The sequence below is a fragment of the Aristolochia californica genome, unplaced genomic scaffold (assembly GCF_029961685.1).
Source record: "Aristolochia californica isolate CCGP_79_NKW_82.1479 unplaced genomic scaffold, dmAriCali1.0.hap1 SCAF_11, whole genome shotgun sequence".
Taxonomy (NCBI): Eukaryota; Viridiplantae; Streptophyta; class Magnoliopsida; order Piperales; family Aristolochiaceae; genus Aristolochia; species Aristolochia californica.
The window spans coordinates 9,904,101-9,926,249 of record NW_027181782.1 but is presented as its reverse complement, the minus strand read 5'-3'; the positions used below and the strand labels follow the sequence as shown (position 1 = coordinate 9,926,249).

The following is a 22,149-nucleotide window of genomic DNA, read 5'->3' as shown; positions in this document are numbered from 1 at the left end:
GAGAAGGGCAGAGTTAGTTTTGACAATGGTTCTGATACCAAGGCCCCCGAGGTGCATAGACCTTCAATCAACTAACCAGGTGGTACCTGCGCTCCCTGTTATGTCCCTCCATAGGAATCGCCTCATCAGGACTTTGATGCAGTCTGATGGTTGCTGGGCAAGAGAAGAGAGACAGGAAATAGCTTGGGATACCAGCCAGGTAGGATTTGATGAGAACAAGCCAGCTGGCTATAGATAGATTGCCACTGACAATGTTATAGCCCAGAATTGTGGATTTGCACCAGCTTATTTTTTGACCGGATGTTAGCTTAAATAAGTTGAGGAGAGTTTTGATGGTCTTGATTTGATCCATGGAGCCAACCCCAAATAAGAGAGTGTCATCAGTGTACTACAGGATGGCAATATCTTGTGCAGCTTGGTCCGAAATTGGAGCAAGCCAACCAATATGTTTGGCATGCTGGATCATGGTCGACAGGTATTCCGCAACTATAGTGAAGAGGAAGGAGGATAGGGAATCCCCTTACCTGATTCCCTGTGAACCATTGAAGTGTCCAAAGAAGGTGCCATTGAGGACGATGGAGTATGATGCCAATGAAATGTAGCTCTGAACCCAGAACCTCCAGCAGTTGCCAAAACCCATGCACATGAGGAGGTGATTAGTGAGCTTCCAGTTTACTCGATCTAAGGCCTTTTCGAAGTCAAGCTTGAGAATGATTCTTGGGAGATTAGATCGCTTGAAAGAGTCTAGCATTTCATGGGCGGCCATGGCAGAGTCTAGAATTTTTTTTTTTTGAGGAAAGTGAAGTTTTATTCCAAAGAGAGAAAATACAAACCAAAAGCCTAGAGGGGTCCTCCCATTACAACAAGGGATTGGAGGGAGGGAACTCTCTTAGCAAGTGAATCCACAAGGGATTTTGAAGATCGAGGCACATGAGCCCGATTACAATTAAGAGGAGGTAAAATATCCAAAATTTGGTTGAAAACCGGCCAAGGCCTCCAAGGAGGGTGGATGAACAATGTGCACCAACTAATGATGACTTGAGAGTCTCCCTCAATAATTAAGTGTCCATTGAGGTAATCATGGAAAATGAGGATACCATTGAGAAGTGCTAGGAGCTTGGCCGAAGTAGAGTCACTGATCCCCATGGGCCCAGCATAGGAGAAGAGAATAATGTCGTTGGAATCTCTGAAGACACCTTTGAATTTAGCAGCCCCCAGATTCCCTTTGGCACAGCCGTCGACGTTGAGCTTCATTGTCCCAAGAGGTGCAGGCTTCCAAGCCACAAAGGAAAGTGGAGCGAGTGAGGCTGACATGTTGGCAACAACTCTCCTATTAGCACACAACAGGAGACCAGTTACAGGAAAATTCCTTTAAGGAGTGAGCCCAGGTGGAGATCAGACCAACGACGGAATGTGTAGCTTCCTCAACATTTTGGTATTTTTGATTGAAGCGACAGCTATTCCGCTCTTTCCAAAGCGCCCAAGGGATGTGGCCAAAACAGGCTAAAAGGAGTTTTTCCAGCTTTGGGAGATGAACTCCAAGGATGAAATTACCGAATCCAGCAAAGGTGTTCGGGAGGCAGAATTGAAGATTTACTTTGCCGAGTACACTGGTCCAAACATGCCAAGAGTAAGGGCAATGGAGGAGGAGGTGCTGTACCGTCTCATCATATGAGTTGCAAAGTGAACAAAAGCCTATTGGAGGAATTGTTCCCACGCCTACGGAGGTTGTCTATTGTGAGGATTTTATTGAGCAATGCACAACAAAGGAAGAATTGTATCTTGGGGGGCGACGAGATCTTCAAAGCAAAGGCAGCCACATGTGGAGGGGAACTGCTGGTCCCACCAATGATGACCCTTTATGCGGAAGCCACCGAAAAAGCTTCAGAGCTATTAGGATGCCAAATGATGAAGTCCTGCGGATTTTGATGGAGTCGAGGTCCGAGAGAAGTAATGTGGCCAGCAAGGCTTCATCATCAGAGAGTGCCTTTTCGAAGTTGAAGTCCCAACCATTTGATTGCGACCAAGAGGCTTCCATAAAGGTTAATTGGTTTCTGCAGAGCTGGAGGAGGGAGACGTAAGAGGTTCAGAAAGGTCTTGAGTCACACCACCAGTTGAACCAGAATCTGTACGAGGATCCTGATCCCGTCTAAAACCAAATTCCAGCATTGAAGACACAGAGGAGGGGGTAGAAGGATCTCCAGAGGGGGGACAGCTTGCGTTTCGATCCCCCAGAGGTCCACCAGCGATGCGTCAAGCTGAGCTTGGCAGCAATCATAGGGTGCCAGATGGGAGGAGGTGTGGTGGTTGAAATTCCAAAACATTTGATTAGGAGGGTGTTGTTCATGTGTTTGGTGAGACGAATGCTCAACCCACCGAGATCCTTGGGACCACAGAAATCAGTCCAATTGACAAGATGATACTTGAAGTTGTCGCTAGAGCCTTTCCAAAGAAACCTTCTCTTCATAGCTTCGATTTGGTTGCAAATTTCTGCTGGACATTTGATGAATGATAAGAAATAGTTGGGGATGCCAGTGAAAGAAGATCTGAGGAGGGTAAGACGCCCACCCGAGGATAGGAGCCGGCCCCTCCAGGTCGCAAGGCGTCGCTCAAGCTTCCCAATTACCGGGTTCCAAAGATTTTTGTGAGGATGGCCGTCGAAGAGGCAGATGCTGAGGTGGGTCATGGGAAGCTTGCCAATCATGCAGCCCAAAACAGAGGCCATGGAGCTCAGAACAAGTTGCTCAATGTGATATCCACTGAGGAAAGATTTTTCTCAGTTGACACTTTGCCCAGAGGAGATTTTCAAAAGGCTGATTAGGGCCTTGATACGCTTTACCTCATCCAAAGTGCCAGTCTCGAAGATAATTGTGTTGTTTGCGAACTGGACATGGTGGATGTCGAATTCTTGTTGACAAGAGGTAGGATGCAACCAGCTACCGTACTTAGCAGAGTATATGAGACGGGAGAGGAACTCGAAGATGATGTTGAAAAGGAGCGGGGAAAGTGGGTCACCCTAACAAATCTTATTAGGAGTGCCTGCCACAATAAGATCCTTACTACAGATAATCTTATTGGGCATGGCAACACCACTCCCGATCCTCTTTGCCCCTTCTGCGGGACGGTGGCTGAAACTGTGAACCACCTCCTCCTCCACTGTGACTTCGCTTGGAAGGTTTGGACCTACATGATTGACAACATGGGACTCAACTTCTGTATCCCGCTTGACCTGAGCACCATGTGTCGTTTCTCTTTTGGAACCCCCCTGCCCAGCCTGGACAAGCTTCTGTTGGCTGCTTGCATTGCTTTCGTTCCTTGGTGCCTCTGGAAGGAAAGGAACTCCAGACAGTTTGAATGTACTTTCAGCTCTGTTGCTGAGGTTTCCTTCACTGCCACTGGGCTCATATCTACCTGGATTCGCACCCGGAAAGAGTTTGCCTACCTCTCTTGTGCCCCGGTCTGCACCAATTGGAAGATTATCGCTCAGATGTCTATCCCCACTGCCCCCCCCCCAAGTTGTTGTTTGGGAGCCTCCTCCCTCCGGATATTATAAGGTAAACTTTGATGGTAGCTCCTTTGGGAACCCGGGTTTAGCTGGGTTTGTTGGAGTGATTTTTTATCTAGGGGACACTGCCATCCTCTCTTACTTTGGGATATTGGAATTACTGACTCGACCACTGCTGAGCTCTCCGGTCTCCTTCACAGCTTGCGAATTTTTCAAAACCGCTTCAATGGTCCCCTTTATCGTGGAGGGAGACTCCAAGATTGTCAACAGATGGTGTTCCACCTCATCTTTCCCACCATGGAATCATTGGCAGATTTTTCTTGATATTTTGGACATTGTATCCACCATTTCAAGTACTTGGTCTCATGTACTTAGATCAGACAATTCGGCTGCTGATTTGTGCGCTAAATTAGCCTCCCCCCTTTCAACCTCTTGTTGTTAGGGGAGGTCTCACTTGATGTGTCTTCTCTTTCTTTGAAATAAAATTATCAACATATAAAATAAAATAAAAAACCTTGGCTGCACTGGAGTTCGTGCCAAAAAAGCACAAGTTCTTTGTTTTATTAGGATTTTAAGTGATAATTACAAGAAGCACAAAAGATGCCCTTCGTTACCAAAAAAACATATGACTCCTATAATACAAGTATGCTTTCAATAAAATTTGAAACATGTTTGTCATGTAATTATCTAACTAACAGACATAAGGTAAGTTAAATCAGAGTATGGAAATGACCAAAATACCCCCTGAACAGGTATTTTAACATGTATAAATCGTCTTCTTTGGATCCACAATGATAAAGGAGGCAGTTTTATCTATTTATCCAATAGCCCAATTGTTTCATCCTCTTATAAATGGATATTGATGAGTAATGTAAAGGGGCAAATCTGTAATTATCAGCCATCTATTTAAGTTGGGTCAAGTATGGGTAGTTTAGTCACATTACTAAAAGCAAGGTGATCAAGTATGTAGAATAGAGGGTATTATAGTGAATCTGGATGTATTATGTACCAAAAATCAGTTATGGGTCATGATTACCCTCATCTGATCGATTAATGAAAGAACAAGAGCAGCTCTTGGCTCTCTAACTTGCCGCACTTCACTTTGCAGAAATCTCTATATACATGGTATAGGACCAAGTTTCAATCAAATCAGGTGCAATCTAATCCTTTCCTCTTCCCTCTCCTCTCAATTTGACTCATCCTTTTCCTTCTTTCTTCTTCCTCTTGATCTGAGTAGACCTTTCTGGTCGTCTGCCTACTGGCAGCAACCTTCCAGGTTGCCTTCTGCTTGCTAACCTTCCTTAATTACCTGCCTCATTTACTTAAACAGATATGAAAAGCCAGTAAAAGGTCCAGTATTTAGGCATACTCTATCTAAGGCAGCAACACCAGGAAGAGGTCTTCCTCTCAGAAGTTCCCATGCTACTGATGCTTTCTCAAATATGTTATATGCAGAAAGTGAACCAGAGGTGTTCAATACATCCCTGCAGGCTGCAGACCCTACAACTGCTATATCACAGCCACTTCCACTTATCTTCTCAAGCATGAGAGCATAGTCGGATGCCCCGCGTGTCCGCTGTCTTGATGAATCAAATCCAACTGAGCCGATCGACAAGACCTTCTGCACTAGACCAAAGAATATATAAGAACTTAAGAGAAACATCCCATCTTCATAAGAAATTAAATTAAACTTCTTTAATGATTTTGATGTAATTTTGCTCCACTAAAGCTGTAAGACAAAACTAAAACTATCCACCCTTCATGTTAAAGAGAACTTACACCTATTACCTTGAATCATTGGATCATGGAACTGCAATTGGTCAGCCCTAAGGATTTTATCCTTAGATACACACCATATAAAATGGTTAACCTTTGCAGGGGCCAGACATTTCCAAACCAAAGCTGAAGAAGGATGACTCGAGACAGTAGTGGAAATAAAATGGCATAAAAAGATGAGAGAATAAAAATCAGAAGCACTGAACTTCCAAACCACTGTTGAATCAAATCCAAATTAGTTTGGATTCCCTGATTTTGAAGATAACAAATCTCAAGCTTTGTGCTATTTATAAACAACCATTTCAGATGCACATCTTTCAAGAGAATTTAGGAAATGCCTAAAGAAGAGTTATTGAAAAATCCATTCAAGGAAGAAAACCACTAAGCATAAGAATGGACACATCTTCTTGAACAAGGAATTTGAGAGAATTATGCCTAAATTGAAGACTAGAGCCTATGTTTCGTCTGAATCTAAAACTCAAGAACTCTAGCCAATGTAAAAGATCAGCTAAACCAAAGGCAGAAAAATTCTATTTAAGCCTAATAGAAGCAAAGAGACCTAAGTTCAAAGTTGATTTTCAAAGTGTCTCAAAACTCAAAAGAGATGTTTTAGTAACTTACTAAAGTTTTGCACTTGAATTACAAAATATTTCAAAGTAAAAAAGATTTTAGGAAGGATTAATTGATTAGCAGGGGAGATAATTGATTAATGAGAGATGTTTTAGAAATTTACTACAGTTTTGCACTTGATTTACTACAAATTTCAAAGTCAAAAATGATTTTTAGGAAGGATTTATAGATTAACAGGGGAGATAATTGATTAATGTAAACAATGATCAGTTAACACAACTACAGGTATAATCAGTGAACCAGCTATTTCTTTAGTTTTTAATTTCACAGATTAATTGATTAGGTAGAAAGTGATTTCACATTAATCAATGAATCAGAATGTTTGGGGTGAGAAATTCACTTTAATTAATCATTAAACAAAATATTTTATGTTTTTTAGACTCGAGCAATTATATTAAAAAGCCAAAAGGCAAGCAAAAAAGAATCAATAGGGGGAATCTCTTACAATGAGAAATGGATGTGAAACCCGCTCTTTAGCTAAAGAATTAGATGATCTAGGAATTAAACTCCATTTATAAACTAAAACTTTAGCTAAATCCTGAATTTCATAAAAACTAAGCCATGCCGGTAGGGGGCACATTTCTTGCCCTCATACCAACTAATCACACTTTTAGAATCCCCTTCAACACGAAGCTGCCTTTGAAATTTGTCGCCAAAAATACGAAGACATTATCTAAAGCAAGAAGTTTTTCTGAAAAAGAGTTGGAGATACCAATAGCCCTGAAATGAAGGTCAAGCAAGAATCTACCAAAAGAATCTCTAAAAACACCACCTACACCTGAAGGACTAGAATTGCCTAAAGATAATCTGTCAAATTTTAATTAAATGAGATAAGAAACTGGAGAAGACCATTCAACCATCCTTGGGAAAGAAAACGATTGATGTAAGGCAATTTGAGCCCAGTTGTTCTCTGCAAGTGACCAGAAATAAAATTAAATAACACCCAAGGCTTCAACCAAATTATAATCTGAGAGAAAGCCTTCATAGCCAAAGTGATACACAAGCGAACGCGACATGGGCAGCACAGCTGTAGATGGACATGGCATAGCCAACACAGCCAATTTTGGTAAATTTTGTATGTTGCAAGACCAAAATTGGGAGCACGAGAGACAGCACCAAAATGGTGATCTCAAGGAGGTATGGCACCCCAAAGTCATTAAAAAACCCGCCCGGGGGCAGCAGCAGTTTCAAACGGCTCAGAAACACCAAACAGCCAAGGCACAGCCACAGGGGCGCAGGCATGCGCGCTGTCAGCAACTGCAGGGCGCGCGCACACAGGAGCAGCAAGTGGCCAAGCGCACGGTAGAAACGATATGCACATGGGCGACAGGGCACACGCGCATGGGCGAAGGAGAGCAGCAGGCCCCCAGATGCGCATGCAGCCAACAACGAGGGATCATGCCAGCAACTGGTTGTGGCTAGCTGGCTGGTTGGTTATTTGGTTTGAATTTCAAATTTTGAGTTTGGGGGCCATCCAAACGGATTTGGGTGGTTTTTTTAGGGATTTTAAGCATGCGTGATAATACCCTGTTTGAATTTGAATAATTTTTGGATTTTTCCATGCTTAGGGGGCAATTTCTCATAGGATAGGGTTTGAATAAGGGATAAGGGGGTTTATCTCTCTTTTTCCTATAAATAGGGTGAAAAATAGGTGATTTGGGGAGAAAATAGAAGAGAAAATGGATTTCTGGAAGAGAGGCAGCTTTGCTGTCTTGGAATCCAAGCTAGAAAGGCCCTTCCTGCTTCTTTATAATCAGGGTTTAAGTGAAATTTTACAATAAGACAAAAATGCCCCTCAATACTCAAAATTACATATCTCCTAAAATACATGTCTAAATTGAATGAAAATTTAACTAGAGATAAAATAAGATATTCTCTATCTAATAGCCATATTATAAGAGAAAAATGTAATATTGAAAATATAAGAAATGACCAAAATACCCTTGGGATGGAGTTATAGGGAGGCCTGCGGGTCTTTTAATGGTTGGGGGGGGGGGGGGGGGGGGGGAGGATTATGGAGGGGGGGTGTGGCAGCAATAGGTATCTAGGGGTTGATTCTATCAGCGATATTATCTGTGGTGGGTTGAGGTGGACAGGTGGTAAGTGATATGGCAGGCCGAAGGGAGGGACAACCAAGGAGGCAGCTGGAATAGAGTCAACGCCAACTGTAAGACTAGCTGGTTCAGGACGCCTCTTCTGGAGAGAAGAGGTCGGGGTTGCTACTCTCAATGTGTGGACAGGTTGTGGAGAATCTCTGGATTTAGTTGTAGGACTCGAGGTCACATTTCTGAAATCTTGCATATCTGCCAACTCGAAACGAATCTAGAATCGGGCATTATCCACCATAATGCATCGGAAGTAGCATCCTTCGTAAGGATGAATAAGATTGATGAGGATCAGGGCCTCATCAAGGCGATGCCAGTGCTCAATAAAGGGGTCCAGAGCAATTATGTCGCCAAACACTGAGATGATGCTCGTGAAGACCTCATTGTGCCATAGTTCCGCCGAGAGACAGGTGACTGTAGCCCATTGCCCAAATTGACTGGAAGGAGTCGAGGGGAGCCATTCTGATATCCCAATGATGCCCAAGGGGGTGTGGGATGTGAGAGCAAGGGTTTCAAAGTGAACAAGCCAAGAATGGGGATTGAGGTAAGAAATTCTGGGTGTGTAGGGGAGGTGAAGCTCATTAGTCAGCCATTGAAGGATGCTGGATTTGACGATATTGGAGGAGGTGTGGAGTAGGATAGAGCGGGTCAGAGATTGTCGCCGTTATGGAGTAAGTTCGGATGGATTTGGATGGTTTTGGATTTTTCTGAAGGAAGAAGGTATGTAGGAATATGGTGATCTAAAAAGAGGTTTTGCATGGCTGGGTTAAGGGGGTTAGGGAATTTCGAAGGAAGGGGAGGGCTGGTTGGGGGGAGAAATGGACTTGGAGGAGTGTTTTGTCGCTGGTGGGGCTCAGGTATAAGGGGGGGAAGGGGAGGGTGGTGTCGTTGTATCTGGGGGCTCCCCCTACTGGAATCTGCACCGGAGAGAGGCTCCGGATGGCTTCTTCAAACTCCTTCCAGCCAAATCCCGAGTTTGTGACCTCGGGAATATAGATTTTGGCAAGCACTATTGAGCCATGCTGATGAACAACACAACACTCTCTGTCTCCGAAAGGAGCTCACCGACAGGAAGAAAATCGAATCCTGTGTCCAAAGTTCACGGGTTCGGTTAGCTTCGTTTGTGACTCGTTGGAACTGAAAGACGAAGCTTGAAGCGGCTTCCATCGGAACACAGATGAAGGACATCTATGATCCGACGGCAGAGGAGATGCGAATCACCTGTCCGGAGCTTCAGGCGACTTTCTTCACTGTAAATCTGTTTTTTCCGTAGCTGAAACGGAAAGGGGGGTTCCTTTTCTTTTGTCGGGATATCGTCTTTCAGCTGGCTTCGAAATCTTCTATAGGAGGTTCCGTTGGCTCGTCGAAGGGAAGATTCAAAGTTTTCGAGCGTTTGGCTTGACGTTTTCTGGTTCAGAATTTTTGTGTCTTCTCGGAAAGTCAACCTCTTTCTATCGATCGGTGTCGGAGAAGGAGTCGGCATCCTTGTCGGAAGTCCGCCGTCAAGGGTTCCAGTCACCGGCCGCGGGGACGGTGATCGGAGAAAGATCTCGGCTCATTTTCGAAAAGCGGCGCACGTTAGCACATTCGAAGCTAATGGCGCACGTTAGCACATTCGAAGCTAACGGCGCACGTTACACGTTTTGCCGGCACACATTACGTGTAACGTTAATTTTTCTCCAAAAATTGCCTGAAATCGCCCAAATCACCTCTCTCACATGGACGTATGCAAAGAGAACAAATTGAGTGAGCACTGGTAAGGTTTCCCAATTGGCAGTAACCAACAAAGAGAGCGGTCGATGCAGGTAGAACTTGCTGGTCTCTGATGATGTTCTCACAAACATCAACATACTTCTGCGGTTGAAGACTTTTCTCTAGCTGCAGACCAATATGGTTTAGGTCTGTGTTGGTAGCAGCAACGTTGTTGTAATTCTGCTGAGAGGACTCACGAAGAGCAAGTAGTGTTCTCTGGTGAATTTCTGTAGCAGCAGCAGGGAAGTTGGCATTCATTGCCTCAGCAAGTTGAAGCCTTCCCATTGAAATAGAGGGACAAATTGTCGCTGCACGTCCCATCTCATTTGGCACCATTGCAAACCTGCACCCAACACTAGGCTAAATTTCTCTGAGCATGCCAATACACATCTTGCAGGCTACATTACCCCCAAGAATAAGTGGATATCTGCATAACCCATGTGCTGCAAAAACAGCAGCTTCTTCTAAGGATCCCTGACTATACAAACCCAGAACTAAGCTGTAAAGGACCAAAAAAAAATTTCCGGAGCATCTGCTCAATTACTGCCAAAGAGTTATCTGGATTTCCAGAATTAACAGCACCTGTTTCATTCTCCACTGCCACTGTTTTCAGCACTGGTTTCGGGCTGTCTAGCAGCAATGTTTTCTGCACTGCCACAGCAGCACTGTGTCCTTGGCTGTAATTTTCCGACAGTGAGGTTAAAGATGCATGTGCACAAGCAGCACCAACTTGGGGTCCCACAGCAGATGCCAAAAATGCTACCAAAGCCATGACTGGATTCCCTGAGCTTTCAAACGGGATTTTGTTTCCATGATCAAGAACTTTTGAACAAGTCCCTTGAATATCGCAGTTACCATTTGACAATGGATTTTTGGAATCACAGGAAGCATTAGATGAATCAGAAAGTTCAATGTTTTCCAATAAACCATCTTCCATGGGCAGACGAATGAAGTGCAGAATGCATTGTGCTTTTGTTTTTGTGCCAACAAGATCTGCAATTTCATTCCAGTTGTCATTATAATTCTCCAATGCTTCAAGAAGCAATAGCGTTTCCTGATCAGTCCAGCTGTCCCCCTCAAGCTATCTACCCTAATGAAATCTATGCTTGCATGAACAGCTACAAACTTCCCATCATGAAAGCACTCAAAGCAAAGTGTTATATCCACCTCCTTATGGGAGTGATAAAAGGAATGTTGAACAAAAATAGCAATGGTTCTCAGACAATCTCTCCCAAATCCTTCCATCTAAGTCATAAGCTCCCACATCCACACGCATTGAGGGCACAGAATACACATCTTCCAACCGATATCTGCTTTTTGGCTTGTCAAAATGGATCAAACTATCAATGAACTTCAATGCAACAGAAGAAAGTTGAAGGTCCGCATTTGCCTCTTCTTGGATAACTGGACCCACAGCCTTGGATTGAGATTGTAAAGGTGCAGCCATAGGGGGGGTTAGTCAACTTGAAGTCCGAGATGAAGATCAACCACATTACGCCCTTCATCAATTGAAGTCGTTAGTGGAGCACAGATGACATTTCATCTGGATGTTGGGGATGAAGCGGTCCTTCATCTCCACGTTATAAAAAATTTCATCTCGTTGAAGACCATTTTTCCCATTCTTCCAGATAAAGGACGTGCGCCGCGATTGATTTTTTTTCCCTCTCTCTACTCGCACCCCCCTCTCTCACACGTCCTCATTTCCATTTTTTCCTCCCTCTCTCCCGCACCCCCTCTCTCGTCTCCCTGCACCCCCGACGTCTCTGCTCCCTCTCTTCTCTCAAACTCTCCTCTCTGGCCTTCGTCTCTGCTCCCTCTCGTCTCCGGCCTCCGGCTCTTGGTCTTCTCTCGGACTCACCCTCTCTCTGGCACCCCCTTTCTCGTCTCCATGCCTCCCTCTCTTCTCTCGGACTCTCTCCGTTTTTCTCTCTCGCTTCTCTCTCTCTCTCTCTTATCCCTCTCGACCTCCCTTTCTTCTCTCTCTTCTCCCTCTCTTCTCCCTTTCAACCTCCCACTCCCTTCTCTCTCTCGCTATTCTCCTTTCCCCCAAAATACCTTCCAATTTCGTTCGATTTCCCCATTTCAATTTCGATTTTCTTCGATTTTGACATTTTGGCATCAATTGCTTAATTTCTACTTCGATTAGACATCGATTTCCCCATTCGGCATCAATTTCCCCATTCGACATCGATTTCACCCTTCGGCTTTAGTTTTCCCCAAATTTCAGAAGGTATGACTAAACCCTAAATTTTTTTCATTAAATTAGTGTTTTATTTGATTTAATTTTATTTTCAATGCCTAATTGGGGGTTATTTGTGCATAATTGTGGGATTTAAGGTTACGGTTTAGGGTCTAAATTCTTGATTCGGGTTGGGGATTATGATGATATATTTGAAGATGAAGAAGATGATTCAGGTGGCAAGCTCGGTGGAGGAGGTGATGCAGTCCAATTAGGTGCAATGGATGATACAGACAACGACGATTGCGATGGTCTTGAGGATGAGGGTAGCCTAAGTAACAAGCTTTCGGAGGCAGAGTGCATTACAATCCACAAGAGCCGCACAATTTTGAGATGCCATATCGACTTCCATGTGGAACGATAAATGATGGTTGTATCTTATTACTTTTGAACATGTATCGTTCATATGTACTAAACTTGTAACTTGATGATTTTAATATTAAAGGCACGAACTCGTTATTTGAATAATCTTTCTTTTAGGTTATTAATAAAGTTGTATATGTATTTATTTATTATTTTTGTTCAATTTTATTACTATATTAAACTTCATATTTAAGTCTCTGGTAAATAAAATATAATTAAAGTATGCACTTGATTAATTAATTACTTTTAATTTTGTGAAAATATATTATTAATTAATACCATGTAAAAAATCTATATTATGTTATTAATATAATACTTTTTTATTCATTAATCAAATGCATACTTTAATTAGTGATTTAATAGTGGTAATTAAAATATTGTTAACTCAAACACTTGGTTTAATTAACTCATTTTTATAATTAATAAAATCAATGGTTTTAAATTTCGAAGATGAAGATGAAAATGAACTTGTCCACACTAACACCCATTTCGAAGATGAAGATCATATAGATGCATGAGATGAAGATGAAGATGAAGATAAAATTCAAATTTCCAGTTTGTTGACTAACCCCCCCATAGTTCATAATTCCCCAGTGGTCCAAACAGTGAGCAATTCTGTTGATATCACGGACTTCATAAGTCACTTCTGGTTCTACTCTCAGAACTGTCAGCTCTGTTTTCAGCAGTGCCACTGTTGTCAGCACTGGTTGCTGCAGTGCCACAGCAGCAGCACAAAAATTTTTGTTGAAGAACCCATGAGCGTAAGCACAAGCTGTCCATCTTGATAAGTCCAAACGTTCCTCAACATCGTCCTTCAGATGGTTGTGAACACGTTCGGTCAGTCTGTGTTCTACCCTTGAGCTATAAACCCATGTATGAATTAGAACTGCAATTGCAGCAAGTCGCTCTTTAGGAGCCGCTCTCAGCATATTTTTGTTTTCTAAGTCTTTTGCACCACTGTAAATTGATGGCCATGGATCAGACACAAAATTAATATGCCCACAAACTGCAGCACCTATACTCTGTCCAGTCTCCGCAACAGAATTTAATTTTTGTCTCATCAACAGTAATCAAAATCATCCCCCACAGCCCTTTCTCTACCATTCCCAGAAACATCAAACTCCTTAGCATAGAATTCCAGTACTCCACCTTTCTTTCAGACATTTCATCAAGCAGTTGCACGGCCTCTTCCATTTTCCTTATCTCCTCTGGATTAGCTCCAACCAATCTATCTACTTGAGTCCCTGCCCTCAGCCCTTTCTGCACTGCAATAGCAGCAGCAAGTAGAAAATTCATCAGACTGTTCAATCTAACAGTCTCACCATTATTTCTCATGTTGGCTACCCTCACATTTCCAGAATTCACACCGGATTGAAGGATTGCCACGAACAGTGGCCAAGCAGCATACATGGCACCCAAAAAATTTAGCACAATGTTTTGAAATTGACAATGAACAGACGCATTGGTGCTGTTGTCATCAACAGAAAAATAAAACATCACCCATAGAATTTTTTTTACCATAGCCAGAATCCCCAAAAAATTCACATCTTGCGTTTCACACCCAAAAATCGGAATTCCGTAAAATTGGCTCTACTTCTCTGCTCACGGAACAATCCCAACGCCATTAGAGAGGTATTTTGTAAAACATTGAGTGATTTGTTAAATACCTAGCCAATACTACCCAAAAAACCGGCCTGGTAGGTAGCGGCCCAGGATCATAATAATACTCCCACCGTTATGATGCGACGTCCATGGTGGCCCACTCTAATGACCCGGACCGCCTTTTTGCGCTACACAGGTCTATAGGTCACCCCCTCTAGGTCGCCCCCTCCAGGATTCGAACTCGCAACCGCAGTATAACTCTGATACCAAATGTAAAACACCTAGCCAATACTAACCAAAAGACCAACCTGGTAGGTAGCGGAAAGTAGAGCACTTAACCACAGAATCATAACAATTGCAAAAGAGGTTCGAGCAACAGCAGAAAACTTCAACTTCCGAGGTATTTTATGCTATCAAGAACGAGACTTTATATGGAGATATATATATCAAAAGAAATATTTGTAAGTATATTCTCTTACATATTCAACCAATTTTCAATCGGATTTATCTACAAAGACAAATCGATATTTGAAGCAGCGAAGGTCGGATTGAAAAAAAGGTTCGAGCAGTAGCAGAAAGCTTCAACTTCCGAGGTATTTTATGCTATCAAGAATGAGACTTTATATGGAGAATTATATATCAAAATAAAGATCAGTAAGTCTATTTTTTTATATATTCAACCAATTCTCTATCTGAGCATTAAAGTTTCATATCCACTTGAGGAAAAGAGTTTGGTACATTTCTTTTGTGGGACGGATACCAAACCCACCTAGTAACCGCGGTAAGCAAACATCATTCCTGTTGACAAAATGGTAGCGGAAGGAGTCCTTGGATCCTCGCCATAAGAAGCGCTTTCTGATGGAATCAATTCTTTTGCAAACAAAGGCCGGGCAGCACATGAAGGAGAGATAATAATTTGAGATGCCAGCTAGATAAGATTTCATGAGAGTGAGTCTCCCTACAGTGGAGAGAAGCTTGCCACGCCAGGTAGCCAAACGGTGCTCAAACTTTTCAATCAAAGGAGAGCATAGGCTTGCACATGGCCTGTTATCGAATAGAGGGAGGCCGAGGTATGTCAATGGAGTAGTGTTCAGAGAACAACCCAAAAAATCTGCCATAAGCCCCAAGGTCTCAGGGTCGATGTGATAACCGAAGAGGGTAGTTTTCCTCTAGTTGATCAATTGACCCGAGGAAACCTGAAATAATCCCAAAAGGGCCCGAAGTTTCTGACTTGGTCCATAGTACCAACCCCAAAGCATATCGTGTCGTCAACAAACTGAAGGATAGGGATGTCGAAATCTGCAAGGTCAGCAGTTGGCTGCAGCCATCCCTTCTCTTTGGCCGAGTACACCATGGAAGAGAGATACTCAAAAATTACGTTGAAGAGCAACAGAGATAGTGGGTTGCCTTGTCGGATGCCGCATGATCTCTTGAAGAGACCACATACAGTACCGTTGATGAGCAGGGAATAAGAGGCGGCTGATATGCAGTTGTTGATCCAAAATAGCCATCTTTGACCAAAACCCATTCTGGTGAGGAGGTCATCAAGGAGCCTCTAGCTGACCCTATCGAACACCTTTTCAAAATACAATTTAAGGATAAACCCGGAGAGCTTCATCGTCTTGAAGTATTACAGAAGCTCATGGCTTGACATGGCAGAGTCGAGCCCTTAATGAATGCACTTTGCCCGTGGTGAATGACCAAGAGCAGGACAACTTTAAACCGGTTGGCAAGCAATCAGGCAAGGATCTTGTAAGCGCTTGTGGTGAGACTTGTTGGAAAATATTAATAAGTTAGAGTGTCATTGATGTAATTAGTTTATGATTTTTGCCTCCTCTTCACTCTTACTAGGGTGAAGGGCATACTTGTAATATTGGTACTTTTAGAATCTATAAATAAAGCTTATGGGGGAGGGTTAGGAGTAAGGATTATATTCAAGCGTCTTCCTCTTAGCTCAAATTTGTCCATACACCTCTCTCCCTTTTCCTCTTCTTTGTCTCCCTTGGTTTCTTCTCTCCTCTCTCTGAAGAGCTAGAATTCCTCTCTTCTCTCTTTCCCTTGAGATCTCGTGTTTATGTTGTCCCTAGTAATAAAAAAAAAAACTTATTGGCCGGATGTCCGAGAATTGCTCAACATTTTGACTTTTTGGGGACAAGGGCAATGAATGAGGCCTCAATGCTATGATATGTAATTCCTCGGCGGTAGAAGTCATGAACCATGGCAACAACATCTTCTTTAATGGTAGGCCAGTAGAGGTGGTAGAACTCTCCATTATAACCGTCAGGACTGGGTGCCAGATAGCAAGGAAGGCCAAGGTAGCCTTTCCAATTTCTCGCACAGAGAAAGGGAGCTCAATGAATTTGGTGGCCGCTTCTGGAATTATTTGAAGGTGAACATTCTGAATAAGAAGCCTCGAGTGGCAAGTTTCAGTGTAAAGATCTGCAAAAAAACTTACCAAAGAGTAAGTAATAGAGGACCGATCGGAGGTTACCTCGCCGTTAACACACAACTAGGTAATCTGATTGGCAGATGCCACATCATGGAAAAACTTTTGTGTTGGCATCCCCCTCCGAGAGCCACCAAAAACGAGCTAGTTGCTTCCACCGGATGAGAGAAAAATTGAAGTTGTGAGAGAAAAATTGAAGTTGGTTTCAATGGGCTAACGCACTGAAAGAGAGACAACGGGTTTCCTTGGTTGCATCAAGGGTAGCAGGTTGACTGAGGAGAGCTTTTTTCGACAACCTGCTGAGACAGACTCCCCAAGGACCAGGATTTGAGGTGCTGCTTAAGAACCTTGAGCTTTTGAGGGAGATGCTAGCCACGAGGCCCATGAACCTCAAAGTCAATCTAACAATTTGAAACCATTGTGGAAAAGCTACTCTCACTGAGCCACAAGTTGACAAAACAGAATCGGAAGGGGCCCCAACATCCGAAATGAGTGTCGAGCATGATGGGCCAGTAATCAGAGCAGGACAGCCAATCTTCATTAGCAAGGAAACGATTCAACTTAGATAAGATTGGCGGATGGCGACCAATAGACCATGTGAAGGACTTCCTGGTGAGAGCAATTTCATCAAGATCACAAGCACCAATGAAATCAGCAAACTGCTGCATAGCGGTAGTGATTCGACTGGTTGGAGGGGTCTTCTCATGACAGTATCGGGTAGCATTATAGTCTCCTACAAGAAGGAGAGGGAGATGCCAATGCTCATAGATACTAAGAAGATCCTCCCCAAAGAGCTGACAGTCATGATACCGGGTCGGACCATAAACTCCAACAATCCCCAACTGTTTCCCGTACCTTTGTCAAGGATCTTGATACCAATGGAGAAAGTCCCCTAGACATAATAAAAAATCTCAAGAACCCGAGTGTCCCAGATAAGGAGGATACCAGCAGAAGAGACAATAGTGTCGAGCTGCAGCCATTCAAAATCACTGAACAGACAGATGTCTCGAAGAGTTGAATGAGCTACAGAAGAGGCCTGTCTCTTGAAGGACAACAAGGTTAGCCTTTGAAGAAGAAATAAGACACTGAAGGTTTGCCTAGCACAGAGCAAAGCCAATTCCACGCACATTCCATGAGACAATGATCACTTTCCACTCTTCTTGTGGACTTCCAAGGGTGTTTGATCTCCAGGAAGAGGCCCTGAATAGACAACGCTCATAAATTTGGCCAGTTCCATCATTTGAACCCTAGTTTTCCTCGTCAAACTTGTGCTTTTCAGACTGGAGCGCTTCAATGTGTGTCTGAGCTCGCTCACTTGCCTTGGGGAAAATATCTGGGGATAGAGAGTTCAGGCATTGACTTCTCCTATAGTAGTTGCCTTTGAAAAAAAAATTTGTTGTTGAGGAAGTTGAGGGGGACGGCGATTTCCAGAGCTGCATTTAGAATCAGAGGGGATTTAGGTGTTCTAAACACTACTAGGAAGGGGGTGTATCAATAGTAAGGGGGAAGGTTGTCGAGTATGCTGGAGGGGGTGGTATTTATATTGGAGAGGTGATTATTAGGGGGGGGGGGGGGGGGGGTGGGCGCTGGAAAAGGGGGTGCTGTCATCGGGGAAAAAGGAAATAGGTTCAGGTTTAGAAGGGTGGGGTGATGGGGTGAGCTGGCTAAAAGGGGTTGGTTTGGCAATTGGTAGGGGGTGGTTGTTGGTTGTTGGTTGTGTGGTTGAGTGGCTTTCTCCGCGGGCGGGGGGTCCAAAAACGCATCACATGCTGGGGGCAATAGGGCATGGCCAACTCTATCAGAGTGTCAAAGGTGGTGACTGCATTGACTGCATGGTTGGGGGAACCAAGTGGCTACTGCAGGGAGGGGTTCAGGCCTTGTTGGCAGGATTCAAGTAGCAAAAGTTGGGAGCCGAGATTACTTGTTGGGGTAAGATCATGCTCTGAGTCACGACTCAATGGATGGGTCTAAGACTGGTAGCTGCAGATGGTGAGTTGAGATGTTGGACTCATGTGGAGTTCAGCTTGCCGAAAATCAGCCATTTCCGCAAAAGTGGCACTTATCCAGAAGCGGGCACTGTCAATGGCAATGCAAAGATAATGTTGCGAGGGTTTATGAGGATCCAAGGCTTCCTCCAGCCGATGCCAAAACTCAAGTGTCCCGGTCAATTGCAATGAGAGTGCCCAAACTCTCAGCGATTCTAGTAAAGACCCCACTCTGCCAAAGCTCAGCGAGGAGGCCACGGATGGAAAGCCATTGGCCGAAGGCGCTGGATGGTGCGAAAGGAAGTCATTCTCGAATATCTCGGACTTCGGAGTTTGGGTTGGGCTTGAGGAGGAGAGCTGAGGCTTTGTCGGAATTTGAGCTAAGATGGACTAACCAAAGTTGTGGCTCTAGTTGAGAGATACGTGGTGAGTAGTTTAGGCGGAGGTGAGAGGTAAGCCAAGTGAATTATGTCAAGCTTGCAGGTTCCATGAGAAGAGGCAATAATGATGCATTGCATGAGTGCAGAGCGACCTTGGAGCAATAAACATGAGGGAAGATTGACGATGATTGGGTGAGACTCAGTGAAGCTCGGAAGAGACGGCGCTGGATTTATCAGGGAGGCACTGGAGGGCTGTATGTTTATGTGGGTAGTGGAATGGGGTGGAGGGGAGAGACAGGGCAAGGTTCGGGGTGGGCAGGAGTGGAGGAAAGGCTGGTGGTTTGTTCGCAGGTTTGGGGTTGGCCGGTGTCAGAGAAGGGGAAGAAGAGAGATCAGTTAGACATTCGAGAAAGACCTTCCAACCGAACACAGTGTTCGTCATTTTAAGATCTCCACAGTGCTAGACGATCTTGCACTCCCGCTGACCCTGGAAACTCATCACAGAGACGAAGAAAGCAAAGCATTCCATCCAAAGTTCACAGTAAAAGTTGAGGGTCATTGGTTCCGAGGTAGTCCGGGAGAAAAGTTTATAGAAGGAATCAAGGGCCACCACCGGAATACTGAAGGAATTCTTTTTACCGTTGGCCAAAACAATGCGAATGATGTCGCCAGAGGGTCGTCGAAGCTTCTCCAGAGTGAAGGAGGTCTTTCCGTAGGCGAACTGTAGACGTAATAGCTTCAGAGACGATTGTTTTTTCCTTGAAACAGATATCCATCTCCTTCAGTAGCTGACAGTCTCTCCTAGTCGCAATTTATCAATCGGCTGCACAGTAGTCATCGTCGTAGTGTCAACCCCTCTCGATCTCTCCAGAACAGTCGAAACAAAACTTCCTTTCGTCACATCCTTCGCCGTTATTGTGTCGATGATGTTTTGTCGAGGAATGCAGGTTGAAACGGCAAGTCCAATCTTCTTCTCCAATGGGACAACCACACTGGAGTCAGCTTTCGCTAGTCTTTGAGACTCCTCGAATTGTGGGGGATCGCTATGTCAGAGGTTAGTATCGAAGGTTGACGCCGGAGCCAATCGCGACTAAGGCCAGCCCTGTCGCAGATGTAGGCCCCAGCATCGTTCCGATGTCTGTGGTTGCCGAGGTCGCCGCGTCAGGAGCCATTTTACATCACATCATTGCAAATTTTTCAAAAAGGATTAGGAATGGTCATACCTCTTTCTCATAGTTGGTCGCAGGTGATGATCCTTTTCTTCAGCATGCACCAAATGAAACTTTTACCTTCCATGGCACAATGAACTTCCACGCAAGCACAAGAGGGGCAGGATGGGCAGGAGAGGCTCCCATAAGGTGATTGTAACACAACTAGACAGTAAAGAGACGTGAGGTGGATGCGTACAGATGAGGTGATCTTCTCCAAAGTTTTTTTTTTTTTTTAAATGATGCTGATTTATATTAAGACAAAAGCTCAAAAGAGCAATTTACAAAGGAGGGAAGTCTTCCCAAACAATGAGAGATTGTTGGGAAGTTCCAAATTTTGCCAATTTATCAGCTTTTCTCCAAAGTTTTGAATGTAAACATTCTCCAACTTGCAGATCAAGGCATCCATCCGAGTCATTTCATGGTCAAATAGGGGAGCTAGAGCCTCAAATCACAAGGCCCCGAACACTAGGACAGTAGACATGTGAAACAGTGGAACGGCAATGTCTGGACAGCTGACAAATGAATGGGAAATTGTCAGCAAAACAATGTCCTCTGGTGGGGGGGCGGGGGTGTTATAGGCCTGCAGGAAGGGGTCGAAGTGGTCATTTTCTGGAGGGGGGCAGTGGGAATCACTTATCAAAAAAGGGAAGTTTCTTTGGGGATTGTTATAGGCCTGCAGGAAGGGGTCGAAGTGGTCATTTTCTGGAGGGGGCAGTGGGAATCACTTATCAAAAAAGGGAAGTTTCTGTGGAGATTGTTAATAGTCGTGGTGGTTGAGTAGGGTTCAAAAGGAAGGAGAAAGATGGTGGGCTGGAAGGCTTTGAAGGAGGCAGTGGAGCCGGTGTGGCAAAAGCAATAGTGGAGTGTGGTTGAGGATTTGGTTCAGAAAAGGCAGGTTGTAGGGGGGGCCACAACGGGGTTGACCAAGGGGCAATAGCTAGGAGTTCAAGCACCCAGGGATGATTGACTGGCCTGGCAATGGACCAGTCAGTCAGATGCAGCGGTACTGGTTGTGGTAGGGGAAGGTTCCGGTCCCCAATCAAGCCTCTAGCACTGTCATAAGCGGACAAGTCATCAAAGACCACCTTTGCCCAATAACATTCATCTCCAACCGAAAGCTTCAGGTAATGGGATCCCTTCCAATGCTGTTTTGGGATGATGAACATTCTCGCCATGTCCATGCCGGACATCGAGGCTGACTCCAGAGCTTGGTAAAGAAACTTACCAAAGCCGGCCGCAATCATCTGTAAATTCTCCTCCGACCATAGCACTATTGGGATGCCCCAGATCGAAATCCACTGCCCAAACTGGTTGAGGGGAGTCGACAGGTCCCGGTCAGTAAAGCTTGCAAGCGGTGCTTGGCAGTATGATAAGGCATTTGAGGCATTGGCCTTATCATCAATGGGGGTGAAGGAGATCAGCAATGTCAGCAGTCCCAGATAGGAAGCTCTTGGTAGATAGTCAAGACGGAGCCAAGCTCGGAACCAACTCACAAGTCCAGCAGGATTCCAATTTGGGTCGACCATTATTGTCGTTGCGTCAGTGGCTCACAGCATCCTTCCTCGCACCAATGCATCAGGGGGAAAGGAGATTTACATCCCCCGCGGCAACTCAGCAGAGTTACCGAGCTCGGGCAAGACAGCCGAGGCGGCATTTGTAAATTCTAGCAGAGTTTGGCCATGAAGCGCAGTGCTGGCCAGGGCTGGAAAGGTCATCACCGATAAATTTTCTGGCTGGGGAGTTACCTTGCTGGAGGTAGGTCAGGTTCGGGAGATGATGCCTTTCCCGACCCAAGAGTTTGACGCTTCAAGAGCGTACTCCTTGATCGCTGTCCGAAAGGTCGACCAGCCAAAGGACTCTTTCAATTCTGGAATACAAATGCATCCCATGATTTTCTCCCCTCTGCTTTGCACGATTTTACATTCCCACTGGTCTTGGTGAGTAAATACAGAGAAACGCAAGGAGATCTGGCCAAGCTGGAGCTCTTTGGATCTGGTTCGATGACTGTCAATGGCTGTAACAGCGTCGAACTGGCTAAAGAAGACATTGCAGTCCGCCGCCGGAAAGGAGACGAAGGCCCTTCTTCCCTCATTTCGAACCGTGATCCGGATCGTCATCCCCAATCTGTCTCGATTTCACCCAATCGCTAGAGAGG

The 22,149-nt window shown here is 44.4% G+C and overlaps 1 protein-coding gene across 4 annotated transcripts in view; it reads right to left on the bottom strand.

Annotated features, from left to right (window-relative positions):
* Positions 1-22,149, bottom strand: part of LOC137944566 (uncharacterized) — an 87,532-nt gene that overhangs the window by 31,111 nt on the left and 34,272 nt on the right. For 2 of the 4 annotated variants that reach the window (XM_068790249.1, XM_068790248.1), the window contains exon 8: positions 4,875-5,126. The exons of the other annotated variants lie outside the window; for them this stretch is intronic. In XM_068790249.1, coding sequence (XP_068646350.1) covers positions 4,875-5,126 — 252 coding nt within the window. The remainder of the gene's footprint in view (positions 1-4,874; positions 5,127-22,149) is intronic. 4 annotated transcript variants of the gene reach the window in all.